The sequence below is a fragment of the Gallinula chloropus genome, assembly GCF_964237585.1.
Source record: "Gallinula chloropus genome assembly, chromosome: 29".
NCBI classification, from domain to species: domain Eukaryota; kingdom Metazoa; phylum Chordata; class Aves; order Gruiformes; family Rallidae; genus Gallinula; species Gallinula chloropus.
This window is the reverse complement of record NC_140114.1, coordinates 323,574-337,699: the sequence shown is the minus strand read 5'-3', so window position 1 is coordinate 337,699 and position 14,126 is coordinate 323,574. Positions and strand designations below refer to the sequence as shown.

The 14,126-nt window shown below is 69.1% G+C and overlaps 2 protein-coding genes across 7 annotated transcripts; both read left to right on the top strand.

Annotated features, from left to right (window-relative positions):
* Positions 1 to 3,740: 3,740 nt before the first annotated feature.
* On the top strand, positions 3,741 to 7,215 carry EFNA1 (ephrin A1). Of its 6 annotated transcripts, none has more exons than XM_084276927.1 (5): positions 3,741 to 3,859; positions 5,574 to 5,869; positions 5,956 to 6,024; positions 6,186 to 6,236; positions 6,390 to 7,215. In XM_084276927.1, the coding sequence occupies exons 1-5, from the start codon at positions 3,753 to 3,755 to the stop codon at positions 6,503 to 6,505; spliced, it is 639 nt and encodes a 212-aa protein (XP_084133053.1). In that variant the 5' UTR covers positions 3,741 to 3,752; the 3' UTR covers positions 6,506 to 7,215. The 6 variants fall into 6 exon arrangements, with proteins under 6 accessions (XP_084133053.1, XP_084133052.1, XP_084133051.1 ...); XM_084276926.1 differs by having other exon boundaries at positions 5,944 to 6,024; XM_084276925.1 differs by having other exon boundaries at positions 5,944 to 6,047; positions 6,111 to 6,236.
* Positions 7,216 to 8,141: 926 nt separating this feature from the next.
* SLC50A1 (solute carrier family 50 member 1) lies at positions 8,142 to 10,842 on the top strand (the record flags this gene model as incomplete). Its single annotated transcript, XM_084276642.1, has 6 exons — positions 8,142 to 8,209; positions 8,728 to 8,805; positions 8,909 to 9,032; positions 9,123 to 9,275; positions 9,363 to 9,482; positions 10,292 to 10,842. The coding sequence occupies 6 exons, from the start codon at positions 8,142 to 8,144 to the stop codon at positions 10,403 to 10,405; spliced, it is 657 nt and encodes a 218-aa protein (XP_084132768.1). The 3' UTR covers positions 10,406 to 10,842.
* Between the last annotated feature and the right edge of the window lie 3,284 nt (positions 10,843 to 14,126).

The window sequence follows — 14,126 nt, the reverse complement described above, 5'->3', positions numbered from 1 at the left end:
CATTGATGTGTCAGCACGGGCACCCGCAGGTAAGGGGGACGTGGGGTTGTGGCAGGGTCCTGGGAGCACAGCACCCACATCCTTGGGGGCTGCATGGGGCTGGTACCCTAACGTGTGTCCCCCCACATCTTCCTCCCTCCCTCCCCAACTCTGCCAGCTCCTTTTGGGGGGGATGTGACCCACGCCTGTCTGCGCAGTGGGTCCCATGGGATTGGGGGACACCCTCAGCTCCCCTGTGGTGCCTCCAGCCAGCGAAGGGACTGGGGGGAGCAGGGGGGAGAGGTTACACCTGGGGATGGGGTCACATCTGAGGGGCTGTGGGTGGCACCCCATGGTCCGGGTGGGTCGTAGGGGATCGGCAGCGCAGGTCCTGACCCTGCACCCCCCGAGGCTGGGGTGCCCAGTGCCCACCCCCCCCAGAGAGGATGGGGGGCAGCGTGAGAGCGGGGCTCTGATGTGGGGTGCCCCATGGCAGGCATGACGCTTGGGGCGGCTGCTCTCCCCGCACCCCAGCCGGCGCTGCTGGGCGCTGGCTCGGCGTCCCGCCGGCCTGGGCTTGTCGGGGTGCAGGAGGAGCCGACCAACCCGTCAGACTGGTCTCTCCAAGCGGTCCCGACAGGCACCGGGGCTCCCCACATCCCCCCCTCCCAACCCCCCTGCGCTCCCAACCTCCCTGCATCCCCCCTGCCACGGGGATGGAGACCCTGCCCTGGACCCCCACCCCAGGGACACGGGGCTGGGTGGACGTGAGGGGGGGAGGGGGGGTCCAGCCGAGGTTGCGTCACCCCACCAAGGGGTGCGTCATCCCACACAGACGCCGGCTGCCCCTGTCCCCAAGCACGTGGAAGGGTGGGCTGGGGTCCCACCGCGGGCCTGTTGACCTGTGCATTGGTGGGCTGGGGGGAGCGTGAGGGGTGAGTCGCCCGCCTGGGCCATGACACCACTTCCTGGCACGCGTGTGGCACCGCGGCCGGGCCCAGCCCCACTCCGTGCCCTCAGGCAGGGCGCTGCGCTGGGACACTCGGGGGTCCTGTTATGGGGATCCCCAAGCCCCACTGCGCCTCGTTGTGCCCCCGCCGTGCTCAGTGGATACTCGGAGAGCCGCAGCCGCAGGGCCTGGCTCTGGGCTCGGGGGGGGTGTGTGTCCAGACATGAGGCTTTGCATCACGCCGCAGCAGCACCCGTCCTGCCGGGGCAGGGCTGGGCGCACCCCGCTCTCCGGCCGGACGTGCAGTGGCCTGGCGTGGCCGGCCAGCCTCGGGGACGCGGCTCACCCCTGCCACGCGCGGCCTGGCGCGGCGCCGGGCCTACCTGCCGGGCCGCACGCAGCCGGTGGCGGTACGTCAGCGCGGCCTTCGCTCCCGGCCGCACACTGGACGGCTCCTCTTCCTCCCCCGGCCTCCCAGCCGGTGATGTCACCCCAGGCTGGGGGCGGGGGGGTTGGGGAGCTCCTGGCTGTCCCGAGCCCAGGCGGTGTAAATACTTGGTCACGAGCTCAGCGGCCTCTGGCCGGCCCCACCTGCCCTGCGCTGCCAGCGGCTTCGACTTTGTCCTGCCAAGCGCGGCAGAGGCCTCGCCTGCGCGGTCACCGACCCCCCTGTCCCGTCCTGGGGTACCCCCTGCGGTCCCCAGCCCCGCACGGGCCAGGCGGTGTGTGGGCGTCATGGTAGGAGCCCACCCTGCGCAGGGCTCTGAGCCCAGGGTGGTTACAGGGCAGCCCCCAGCCCCGGCTCATCCCACTGGTTGTCCCCAGCATGGACATGTGGTTGTCCTTCATCCCACGGGCTGGTCACCAATTCCAGCGCTGCCCAGTGATGCTGGTCCCCAGCAGCATCCCTACCCCAGGATGGGGGGAGCCCCTTGGCTGGTGGTGCTGGGTACCACATCCCGGAGCCACTGAGAGGATCAGGATGATGCTCCAGGAGACTCATTGGGGTCCAACCAGCCCTGCCAAGATTGGACAGCCTCATGCACTGGGCTTTGCTGCGGGAGCCGCACAGCCCACCCCCATCGCTGCTCCCTGCCTCAGTTTCCCCAGGCACCCAGCAAAGGCGCAGCCGGGCTCTGCCATGGTGGGGGGCAGGACCGATGTGATGCCAGGACCTCAGGGACAGAAGCCGCTCCCATGGCTGCTCACAGCTCACACATGCCACACTCCAGCTCCTTGATCCTGGCCGGGGGGTTCCCAGGAGCTGCTCCTCTGGACAAGCCACGGCAGCACCGGCTTCCTCACGGCAGTGAGGCCTCGCACACTCGTTACAGTGTGGGGGATGATGTCAGGCCTGGCCGCAACGAGGGAGGATGAAAGGGAAGGAGCGTGTCCCACTCCCACGGGAGAGGCCGGGATACGGGGAGAGAGGCCGGGATATGGGGAGAGGAGCCGGGATATGGGGAGAGAGGCCGGGATATGGGGAGAGAGGCTGGGATATGGGGAGAGGAGCCAGGATACAGGGAGAGAGGCCGGGATGTGGGGAGAGAGGCCGGGATGTGGGGAGAGAGGCTGGGATATGGGGAGAGGAGCTGGGATATGGGGAGAGAGGCTGGGATATGGGGAGAGGAGCCAGGATACAGGGAGAGAGGCCGGGATGTGGGGAGAGAGGCCGGGATGTGGGGAGAGAGGCCGGGATATGGGGGGAGAGGCCGGGATGTGGGGAGAGAGGCCGGGATATGGGGAGAACACGAGGGCTGGGACACCCAACCCCTCAGCCCCGTCCCTGTGGGAACAGTCGCCGCCGTAACGGCCTCTCCGGTTCCACGCGCGGTGCCGGCGCCCGCCCGACCCCCTCCCGCGTGCCAGGGGAGCTCCCCCCGCGCCGCCGGAGCGCCGGGCGCCCAACATCACCCGCGATCAACGGCTCGTTATGTAACGAACACGGGAAAGTTGTCGCTGCCTTATCGCTTCCCCCGAGCATCTCGCCGCCGAGATTGACGCGGATGCAGCGGTGTCGGGGGGGGGCAGATGGGAGCTGATAACGAGCCCCCCCCCGCGCTCCCTGGCATCACGCCCGCGCCCCTCCCCCGCAGACCCCTCCCTGTCCTGCACGGGGAGGTCACGGGGAGGGGGAAAGGGGGGGAGAAGGGGTGGGAAGGCGCAGGATTTCCCAATATCCAGCAAACCCGTGTGGGGTTTGTTGGGAGCTGGAGCAAAGTCCTGGGAGAGTAGAGATAAGGGCTGGGGAGAGGGGGGTGGGGAGGGGGGGCTGCCCTCAGCCCAGGAGCTCCTGGGCGTCTCAGGTAAGGGTGGGGGGTTCCCAGGGTGAGGGGGGCAGGGTAGCGTGTGTCATGTGCCGGGGGACACCACACAGCCCACCGCCGGCGCTGCCTCAGTTTCCCCGGGCACCCAGCAAAGGTGCAGCCGGTTGAGGGGTGGGGGGAACAATCACGGCCGGACCCCCCCCCGGAACTCCCACTTCATCCCGTGGGGAGCAGCCTCACACCTCACCCCGGTTCCCTGGCCTCGGGCGACGCCCCCTCCCCCGCACTCTCGCCCCCTCCCCCATCCCAGACCCGCATCCCGCCCCCTGCGCTGCGCGGGAAGGGGGGGCGGTGGGGGGGCTATAGGTGTGCGGGGGTGTCCCCGCCCGGTCGCGGGGCACAGCGCAGCCCCCCGCCCGGTCCCCGGTCGCCGCCGGTGTTGTTGTTGTGTCTCCCGGTGCGCGGGGCGGGGCGCGGGCCCGGGCGGGGCGGCGGGGCCGTACTTAAGGCGGGGGCCGGGCGCGGTGCCCGCCCGGCCGAGCGGCCCCGCGGAGCGCATGGAGCGGAGCTGGGCGCGGTGCTGGGCGCCCCTGGCCCTGCTGGGGCTGCTGGGGGCGGCGGGGGCCGAGCGACACCCCGTCTTCTGGAACAGCTCCAACCCCCGGTGAGCGACCCGCACCCCCAGCCTCCCGCAGCCGGGACCCCCCCCCCCCTCCTCCTCCTCCGCCTCTCCCGCCCCCGGGGGCGCCGACGGGGCCGGTGCCGGGCGCTCCCCGGCGGCCTTTGTGCGGGGCGCCCGTGGGGCTGGGGGAGGGGGGAGATGGGGTGGGGGGCGTGTGTGGGGCGGGGGGCGTGTGTGGGGTGGGGGGGTGAGCACGGTGCTGGCCGAGCCCCCTGTTTAACCCGGGGGGGGAGGGGGGGGCGGTCCCGGTGCGCGGCCGATCCAGGTGCGGGCTGAGGTGGGGGGGGCGGGGGGGAGGGGACCGGACCGGGGGGGCCTTTCCGTTCCCAGAGCCGAGCGGGGCCTCTTCCTTCCCCGCGGGGGTGGCGCGGCGCCAGCCCCGGCGCCGGGACACAGGGAAGTGTGTTGACAAACACCGGGCTGGCCCCGGCCCCCGCCGCCCGGGCAGGATGTTCTCGGGGGGAAGGGGGGGGTGAGGGGGGGTACAGGGGCTGAAGGGTCCCGGTGTCCCCCAACCCACCCGCCTGTGCCCAGGTACCGGCCCCCCGGGGTGGGCTGGAGCTGTGGGGGTGCCCCGCGCCAGGTATCTGCCCCCCTGGCTCTAGGGGTTGTGTGTCCCCCAATTCCCCCTTCCATGTCTGACCCCCCTGGCTGTAGGAGTTGTGTCCCCCCCCCTCATCTACCCCCCAGGCTGTAGGGGTTGTGTGTCCCCCCCATTCCCCCCTCTGTGTCTGACCCCCCTGGCTGTAGGGGTTGTGTCCCCCCCTCATCTACCTCCCAGGCTGTAGGGGTTGTGTGTCCCCCTATCTACCTCCCTGGGCTCTGCCCCCCCCAGCTTTAGGGGATGTGTCATGACCTCCCCCCTGCTCTGGGCCCTGACCCCCATGGCTGTAGGGGTGCCCACCCAAGCAGCATCCCCCCCAGACTGGAGGATCGCTCCCCAAGGCTTTAGGGGTGTCCCCCCCCCATTCCAGGCACCAGTCCCTTGGGCCACAGGGCCCCCCCAAACCATAACCCTGGGCTGTAAGGGTGCCACAGCCCCCCCAAGTAGCACTCCTCTAGGTTCTGGGGTTGCCCCTTCTGCAGGCCACAACCCCCCCCAGGTACACCCCCCCCAGCTTGGTGGGCTGCGTGTCCCGTACCCCCCCCCCCCCTCCCCCCAGCCCTGGGGAGCCATTCGGGAGCCAGGACTGGCCCCTGCGGATGGCTGTGCCTTCCCAGGGTGATGGGACCCCACAGACACCCCCAACCAGCTCCCAGTGCCTGTGTGGGTTCCCCCCCACCCCCCCGGGTGGGGTGTGGGGAGCAGCAAGCGCTGGAGCCGGGCCGGCTGCCCCACGGGCGGGCGCTGCCGCCGCCCGGCGCCGGGAGCCTCGGGCCGGCTGCGTGTCCCAGCCGGTCCCCTCCCTGCTCCCGAGCACGGGGGGAAGGAGGGGGGCTGCTCTGGGGTGTAGGGGGGCTCTTGGCTCCTCGAGCCAGTCTGGATGCTGCGCGGGGATGGGAGGACTGGAGGCTGCCCCATTTTAAGCTGCGAGGAGCTCAAGGCTCTTGGCTGGGAGGGGAGGGAGATCCAGTGATGCCCCTTAGCTGGGAGGGGAGGGGGGCAAATCTGAGGGTGTTCAAGGGAAGGAGACCACCCCCAGAGCGTCTCCCTGCTCCATTTAACCCCTCTGTCCCCTTCTCCTTCTGGCGACAGGTTCCTGTGGAACAACTACACGGTGGAGGTGCGTCTCAACGACTACCTGGACATCATCTGCCCGCACTACGAGGAGGGGAGCGCCGACCCCCCCGCCATGGAGCGCTACACCCTCTACCTGGTGGAGCTGGAGGAGTATCAGGCTTGTAAAGCCCGCTCCAAGGAGCAGATCCGTTGGGAGTGCAACAAGCCCGACGCCCTGCACGGCCCCGACAAGTTCTCGGAGAAGTTCCAGCGCTTCACCCCCTTCACGCTGGGCAAGGAGTTTAAGGAGGGGCACAGCTACTACTACATCTGTGAGTGGGGTTTGGGGGGGTGGGGGCAGCTGGGCTCCCCCACACACACACCTTCCCCCTAAACTAACCCGCAGCCTCCCTTGCAGCCAAACCCCTCCACCACCACCACCGGGACACGTGCCTGAAGCTGAAGGTGAAGGTGGTTGGCAAAGGCAGTGAGTATCCCCCAGTGCCCCCCGTCCATCCCCAGTGCCCCCCCTCCCCTCTCTCCCTGCTCACAGCCTTTCCCCAGCTGGGTGAGGACCAGGCTGTGCGCCCCCCACCCCAGCCCAGCTCTGGGGGGGCTCCAGGACCTGACCCAGCGTTCCCTTTGCAGCTCAGGCTCTGCCCATCCCAGCCTCTACCCAGAAGGGCCGGATCCAGGCAGGTACGTTGCGGGGTGGGGGACACACACACCCTCTTTGGGGCTGGGGGGGGCTGTGGGAGTGGGTGGGGGGCAGAATTGGGCAGGGGGGAGCGTGGCCAGCCCTGTCTTTGTGGGGAGGGGGCCGCCTCATCACATCTCCCCCCTCTCCCGCAGATGACGCGGCAGCGCACGTGCTGAGGAGCGTGGGGCAGAACTCAGCCATGAGGGGCAGCAGCCCCTTCGCCTTCATCAGCCTCCTCCTCCCCCTCTTGGTGCCGCAGGGGCTGTGAGCACCCCCTCTCAAAGCCCCCCCCTCACCACCAACCACCGCTGTGCCCTGGCAGACCAAGGCGGCTGATGGGGGACAGAGCCGGGACGCTGGGACCCCCGAGGTCCTCGCACACGCGCGTGTGTGTGTGTGTGTGTGTGTGTGTGTGTGCACACACACTTGTGCCCTGGAGCCCCACACTCAGCTGGGCCAGGAGAGGATTTGGCAGCGTTACCAGGCTGGAGGGTCCTGAACCAGGAGTGGAGCAGCCAAGAAGCCCTGGGGCTGCCCAGCCCCCCCCTCGCCTCCCCGTGCCCCTCCTGGGCAGGATGCTCTTGGCAGCTGGAGGATGCAGCACAGAGGGGGCTGCGCGCCCTGGAACTGGAACTGGAGGGGTGTGTTTGGGGGGCTGGCACCCCCTGCACCCCGGAGCTGAGCTGGGCTACGAATGGACCCCCCCCAGTCTCTGCTGTGGGCTGGAACTGGGATGTGTCCCGCTGGCGGGGACACGGCGACGGGCCAGGTGCCACCTGCGGAGCGGGGATGTAGGAAACACCCCCCCCCCCTTCCCCCTTCCCCTGTCCCCATCCTTTGCCCCTTCCCCCCCCTCTGCTGGCTGCCAGAGGGGGCTGCCCCCACCCCAGGCTTTGCCCTGTTTGTACAGCCCCCAGCTCGGGCTTGGGGTTTGTTTTTTATACGATTCTTGTCAATAAATAACCAGGATGGTGCTGAGCGCTGGGGGTGTAATGGGGGGGGGGGTACAGTGTGGGGCTGGGGTCTCCTGGCCTGGGAGGGGGAGGTCTGGCCCTGTGGGGGGTGGGTGTGCTGGTTAATTAATTAATTGGCTGGTGTTTGCAGAGGGCTGGGGAGGGGGGAATGTGCCAGGGGAGGGGGGCTGGGCTGGGCTATAGGTTGTTTATCTGGGGGGCGGGATTCCCCCTCCTCCCCCACCCACACACCCGCTCGGGGGGGCCACACATGGGGTTATGTATCCCAGGGCTGTGGACTGAGGGGTCCCAGGGGGTAGGGGTTGCAGGGAGTTGGGGTCCCAGGGCCTTGGGACCCCTCCCTAACCCTCCCAGGTGTATGGGGGTGGTGGGGGGGAGGGTGTTTCTGGAGTTGCAGGGTCTTGGGGGGGGCGGGGGGGTGTTGGTGTCCCAGAGTTGTGAGACCCCTGGCAGGGGGGTCAGGGGCAGGTGAGCTCCCTGAGCTGCAGGGGGGGGAGAGGGGGTCAGGTCCTGGGCATTCAGGATCCCAAACAGGTGAGACCCCTGGAACTGGGGTGCCAGGGGTGGGGCCCCCCCGGGGCTGCAGGGTTCTGGGTTGGGGGGGCCGTGGGGCTGTGAGACCCCTGGAAATGGGGTCCCAGGGCTGGAGCCCCCCGGGGCTGCAGCGTCCTGGGCGGGGGGGGGGGGCATTGTGGGGCTGCAGGGACTGGGGGCGGTGGGCTCGGGGGGTGGGGGGGGGTCCCCCTGCCCTGGGCACGTGCCTCAGAGCGGGTCCCTCCGTCTCTCCCGCCCCCTCGGCGGGGGAGCGGCCGCTGCCCGTGGCGGGGGTGTCGGGGCTGCCCCGCCCCTCCCCCGCTGCCCCGCCCCGGTGTCGCGGCCGGTCCCGCCCCGGTAGCGCGTCCCGCAGCCCCGCCCCGCGCCCGGGCCGGGATGGACCCCGCGCCGCTGCTGGGGACCCTCTGCGTGTTCTGCACCCTCCTCATGTTCGGCACCGGCCTGTGAGCGCCCGGGGGGGCAGCGGGGGGGCGGTTCGGGGGCGGCGAGGGGAGAGAGATTGGGGGTGCGGGGGGGGGCAGGCTTGGGGGGCTGGGGCAGGTTGGGGGGGGCTGGGGCAGGTTTGGGGGGTACTGGGGCAGGTTTGGGGGTCTGGGGAAGGTTTGGGGGGCTGGGGCAGGTTTGGGGGGCTGGGAAAGGTCGGGGGGGACTGGGGAAGGTTGGGGGGGCTGGGCAGGTTTTGGGGGGGGGGTCGCTGGGGTTGGGGGAGCCACGAAGCTGAAGGCAAAAGAGGGCAGAGAATGGGGGGGGGGGCACTGAGGGTGTAAAGGCTGGGGGGGGTCGTAAGTGTAGGGGGGACTGGGGGAATTTTGGGGTGCCTGGGGGTGGTGGTGGGGGGTGTTCCTGCTGGCTGCAAAGTTTGTATCCCCCCCACCCCTCCCAGCCCTGTGTACCCCCCCCCCCCCCAAACCCTGCCGTGGGGCTGGGCACCCAGGGGGTCTCTCCCCTCTGCCCTCCCCAGCTCTGACCTGCGCAAGATGGTTTCAGCCAAGAGTGTGGACAACATCCAGTTCCTGCCCTTCCTCACCATGAATGTCAAGTACAGCGGGGCCCAGCCCCTTTTTGGGGGGGATTGGAGGGATGAGGGGGGCAGAAGCCCCCCCAAAATGCAGCGGCGAGCGGCTGTGCCGTTTGTCCTGCAGCAACCTGGCCTGGCTGCACTACGGCTGCCTGGTGAGGGACTGGGCACTGGTCACGGTGAACACCATCGGCGCCGCCCTGCAGACCCTCTACATCCTGGTGTACCTGGTGTACAGCCCTGCAAAGGTGGGGGTGGCCTGGCTGGGGCCGTGGGCTGAACGGGGCGGGGGGGGGGGGGGGTGACATCCTCCCCCTGACTGTCCCTCCCCACCCCAGCGCCCGGTGCTGCTGCGGCTCCTGCTGGTCCTGGTCGGCCTGGCCGCTGTCTGGAGGAGCTTCTGGGGTGTTGATGAGGAAAACTACTGGCAGGTGGGGTGCACCTACAGCGTCTTCACCATCATCATGTACCTGTCGCCGCTGGCTGACCTGGTGTGTGGGGCTGGGGGCAGAGGGGAGTGGGACATGGTGGTGCTGGGGCTGCCCAGCCTGGGCCAGGCCTGACGTTTGCCTCTGTAGGCCAAGATTATCAGGAGCAAGTCGACACGCTGCCTGTCCTACCCGCTGACTGTCACCAGCCTCCTGGCCTCCACCAGCTGGACGTGCTATGGGCTGGTGCAGAGAGACCCCTACATCACGGTGGGTTGGGGCAGTGGGCGGCCAAGGGATGCTCTCCCATCCCATCCCCATCACTCCCGTGCCATGCCATCCCCTCCCCATCACATCCCATCCCAGTCCATGCCATGCTATCCCAATCCCATCCCCATCCCATCCCCATCCCATCCCATCCCCATCCCCATCCCCATCCCATCCCCATCCCCATCCCCGTCCCATCCCCATCCCCATCCCATCCCCATTCCATCCTCATCCACATCTCATTCCCATCCCATCCCCATCCCATCCCCATCCCCATCCCATCCCCATCCCATCCTCATCCCCATCCCATCCCCATCCCCATCCCCATCCCCATCCCCATTCCATTCCCATCCCCATCCCATCCCATCCCATCCCATCCCATCCCCATCCCCATCCCCATCCCATCCCATCCCATCCCCATCCCCATCCCCATCCCATCCCATCCCATCCCATCCCCATCCCCATCCCCATCCCATCCCATCCCATCCCATCCCCATCCCCATCCCCATCCCATCCCATTCCCATCCCCATCCCCATCCCCATCCCATCCCATCCCATCCCATCCCATCCCACCCCTCCCCATGCTCGGCTGCGCCGCTGGCACCGGCCCGCGCCGGGCTCTGGCTGTGTCACACCGCAGCTCGTGACGAGACTCAGCGAGATGAGTATTGATTTTAATTAATTAGATGGTGTGAGGCCAATAAATCTCCCCCAGCAACGCGGGGCTGGCGGAGCGGCAGTGGGGGGTTGGGGGGGGGTGGGGCAGCAGCACCAGGAGCCGGGTACATCCCCCGCCCGTCCCCGTCCCGCAGGTCCCCAACGTGCCGGGCATTGTCAGCAGTGTCATCCGGGTGTGGCTCTTCTGCCGGTACCCACCGGGCCAGGACAAGACCCTCCCCGCTCCTGGACACCTGAGCAAACCCTGAGGAAGGAGCTCCCGGCCTCGCCCATCGATGAAGGATCCATCCATCCCCCCACCACTCCCAGTCCCACCAGTTTGCTCCAGCGCCGCCCAGCCACGGAGCCCCTGGGGTGCCCCCCCCCCCTCACGGCCGCCTGCGCCCGGCAGGACCTACCTCAGCTCCTCTGCTCACCCTCTGCAGCATCCATCCTGCCCTCCGGGATGGTTGGCTGGGTCTCAGCAGGACTTTTGGAGCAGCAGGACCCCCCCCCCTCTCCTCCCCCAGCCCCGGCCCTGGGGGTCCCTGGACAAGTCTTCCAGCCCCACAGCAGGGGGCTGGGGCTGCCGTGCAGCCCCCGTGCAGCCCCCGTGCAGCCCCCGTGCAGCCCCCCGTGCAGCCCCCGTGCAGCCCCCCGGCCTCTTTTGTACGGATTCAAGTGCCTTGGAATAAAATCAGAGACTCTTCCCAGCTCCCTCCCAGCATCTCCCCCCCACCCCCCCGGTGTGCTGGGCGCAGTTGGTGTCTCCACAGGAGGTTGGGAAGGGGTGTGGGAGGGTTTTGGGGTTCATTGTGGCACCCCACAGGCTCTGGCAAACCCTCCCCCTGCTCAGCCCAGGGAGGAAACCCCAGCGCCAGGGAGGGAGCAGGTGCAGGGAGGGGACACCGAGTGCTGCTGGGTTGCGGTGGGGGGGCTGCTCTTCCCACCCTGTCAGGGACACTGGTCACAATGTTCCATGGCTCTGAGGCGGGGCTTGTGCCCAGCCATGATCCCATCCCCATCCCATCCCCATCCCCATCCCATCCCCATTCTATCCCCATCCCATCCCCATCCCCATCCCCATCCCATCCCCATCCCCATCCCCATCCCATCCCCATCCCCATCCCATCCCATCCCATCCCATCCCATCCCATCCCAATCCATTACCCCCTCACTACCCCTGCCCAGCGCTGGAGCCGTTGGCATCCATCCCAACTCAATTAACAAACGACCAGGGATCAGGACCGAAGCGCTCCGGGACCGGAGCCTGTTGGAGCGACCCCGTTACACAGCAGGGCCCGGAGCCCCGTGAGCATCCCGGGGTGGAGGGGATGAGAGACCCTCCCCACCCCCAGGATCCGCATCCCCCTCATCCCAGCAGCCCCGGTGTATCCTGCACGCTGCCGGGTGACGCAGCCGGATCCAGGGCGCGGTGACGCGGCCGCCGGTTGACACCTGCCGACGTGGCCTGGGGAGAATCCAATCCGGAGGCGGGACCGGGGCCCAGGCTGGAGGGGCAGGGGGGCTCTGGCTGCAGCTCACACCCCATCCCCGGCCGGCTCCGGCTCGCCGGGGCTCCCCGCGCCCGCACCGGCTGCGCCCGCAGGTGTCTCAGCCCCAGGGCCACGTTCGCTCCCCAGGGGGAAGGAGCAGCACCCCCACCCCCCCCCCACCCCCCAAAACCGCCTTGGGAAAGGGCAGCGCCCCCCCGACACCCCAGAGGGCCACCCGGGCCCGGCCGGTCGCTCCGGCTGCCGCGCGCAGGACAGGCCCCGGCGCAGCCCCACGCGCCAGGCCCGCGGCCTACGCGGGTCCGGACAGGAGACGCGTCTGCTGCGGCCTGATGGGCGGCCAGGGGGCCACGAGCAGCCATGGGAGGGCCAGGAGTAGCCCAGGAGTAGCTCAGGAGTAGCCCAGGGTGGCCCAGGAACAGGCTCTGGATGGCCAGGAGCAGGCCAGGAGTAGCCTTGGATGGCCAGTAACCCAGGGAGGGTCAGGAGTAGCTCAGGGAGGGTCAGGAGTAGCCCTGGAGTAGCCCGGGAGTAGCCCAGGGAGCGCTGCCCTCCCCGGGAAGGCGCCGCCCCCCAGCTCCCCCCTCCCCAGCCCAGGCTCTGCCCACCCTGCTCCCGCTGCCACTGTTGCTCAGGAAACAGCTAATTAGTCGCTCCTGCTAATCAGTCGCTCCCACCAATTAGCCCCCGTTCCTCCCTCCCAATACCAACTGCTCCTTTTTTATGCTCCCCCCCCACACCCTCAGCCCCCCCTTCCCCCCCCATTTCCCTCCCAGCCCCCCCCTTTCCCCCCCTACCCCCCCCAGCCCTCCCTTTCCCCCAGCCCCCCCTTTCCCCCCAGCCCCCCTTTCCCCCCAGGCGGCTCCCCAGCCGAGCTGGGCTGGAATGCGGAGGAGCCGGGGCGGCTGCCAGCCAGGCAGGTCCCAGCACGCGGCACCGCCAGCCCCGCGGCTCCTCCAGCTCAGCCAGCAGCACCGGGGCTCAGGCAGCCCCCCCTACCCCCCCCCAACCCCCGGATCGAGGGGCAACCCCCAGACAGAGCAGCTGGAGCATCCCACGCTGCCCGGAGTGGTGCCGGAGGAGGGTGGGCAGCGGGTGACAGGGGGGGATCCTGGGGGCATCAGGAGGAGTGTGGGCAGCAGGTGACAGGAGGGGATCCTCCCCCTCTGCTCTGCCCTGCTCAGGCCCCACTGGAGTGTTGTGTCCAGGGCTGGGCTCCCTGGGATCAAACAGCCAGGGATCTCCTGGAGAGAGTCCAGAGGAGGGACAGAGATGCTGGTGAGGGAGCCCTGGGACAGGCTGCCCAGGGGGTGTGGAGTCTCCTTCTCTGGAGAGATTCCAGCCCCGTCTGGACACCGCCCTGTGTGCCCTGTCCCAGGGACCCTGCTTGGGCAGGATGGACCCCATGGGCTCTGGGGGTCCCTTCCCACCCCTCTGATCCTGTGATTCTAAATCCAGGACAAGCCTGGAGCTTCCCAAGCTTGGGAATGTTGGGGAGGGGGCCCAGAGAGCGGCAGGAGCAGGGAGCAGCCCCCCCCCCCCCTCCCTGCAGCTGGGGGAGACCCCAGGTCTCGGGGTGCTCTGGATTTGAAGGGCTGAGCTGCCTGCTCCACCCAGCCAGGGCTGCTGGGATGAGTCCCCTGAACCACATCTGAACCTCCCCACGTCCCAGCCCTGCCTGAGCAGCCCCAGGAGAGGAGAGGGGCTGGGCTGGGACAGCGAGAGCCCCATGAAGCATCTGGGGGGGGTGGGGGAAGTGCTGGGACGGGACCTGGGGGCTCCCTGAACACACCGGGGTGGTTTGGCCCTGGCTGGAGGCTGGAGACCCACCAGAGCTGCTGTCCCTGCCCTTTTCAGCTGGGCAGGGGAGAAAACAGATACTGAGAGGCTGAGGAGTGGAGATGAGGACAGGGAGATCATTCCAGAGTCAGTGTGACGGGCAGAACAGCCTCAGCACAGAATAAGGAGAGAAACTCTCTGACTGATGGTCCTGCCCAGCACCCCCAGTGTCACCAGAGCGATGGGAACTGGGACCAGAGCTTCAAGCACCCCTCCACGGGCTGCAGGGCCTGCCAGGAGCCTCCCCCAGCGCTGCTCACAGCGTCTCCTGCCTGTCTCTCCCTGCTCCAGCCTGGGGTCTCTGCTCCCATCACCCTCCCTGGGCTGTGGGGGGACACCCGCTCCACCGTGGGCTTCCCCAGGGGCATCTTTCTCTCCTCCTCCTCCCCCCTTCCCCACCCTGGGTGCCTGCACAGCTCCTCACAGCTCCTCACCCCCTTCTCCGGGGCACAAAGCGGCGGCTGGTGGGTTCTTTCCCCCTCCCTGAGCTTCCCAGCGAGTGAGGGGCTGGGCCTGGGTCAGCCGCGGCTCCGGCCTGGAGCCGGCCGGCGTTTGCTCCGTGGGGCTGCAGAGAGCTGCTGGCTGCTGCTTGCAGGACCCCCCCGCACCCCCCTGCACCCCCCCCCCCTTCTCCAGC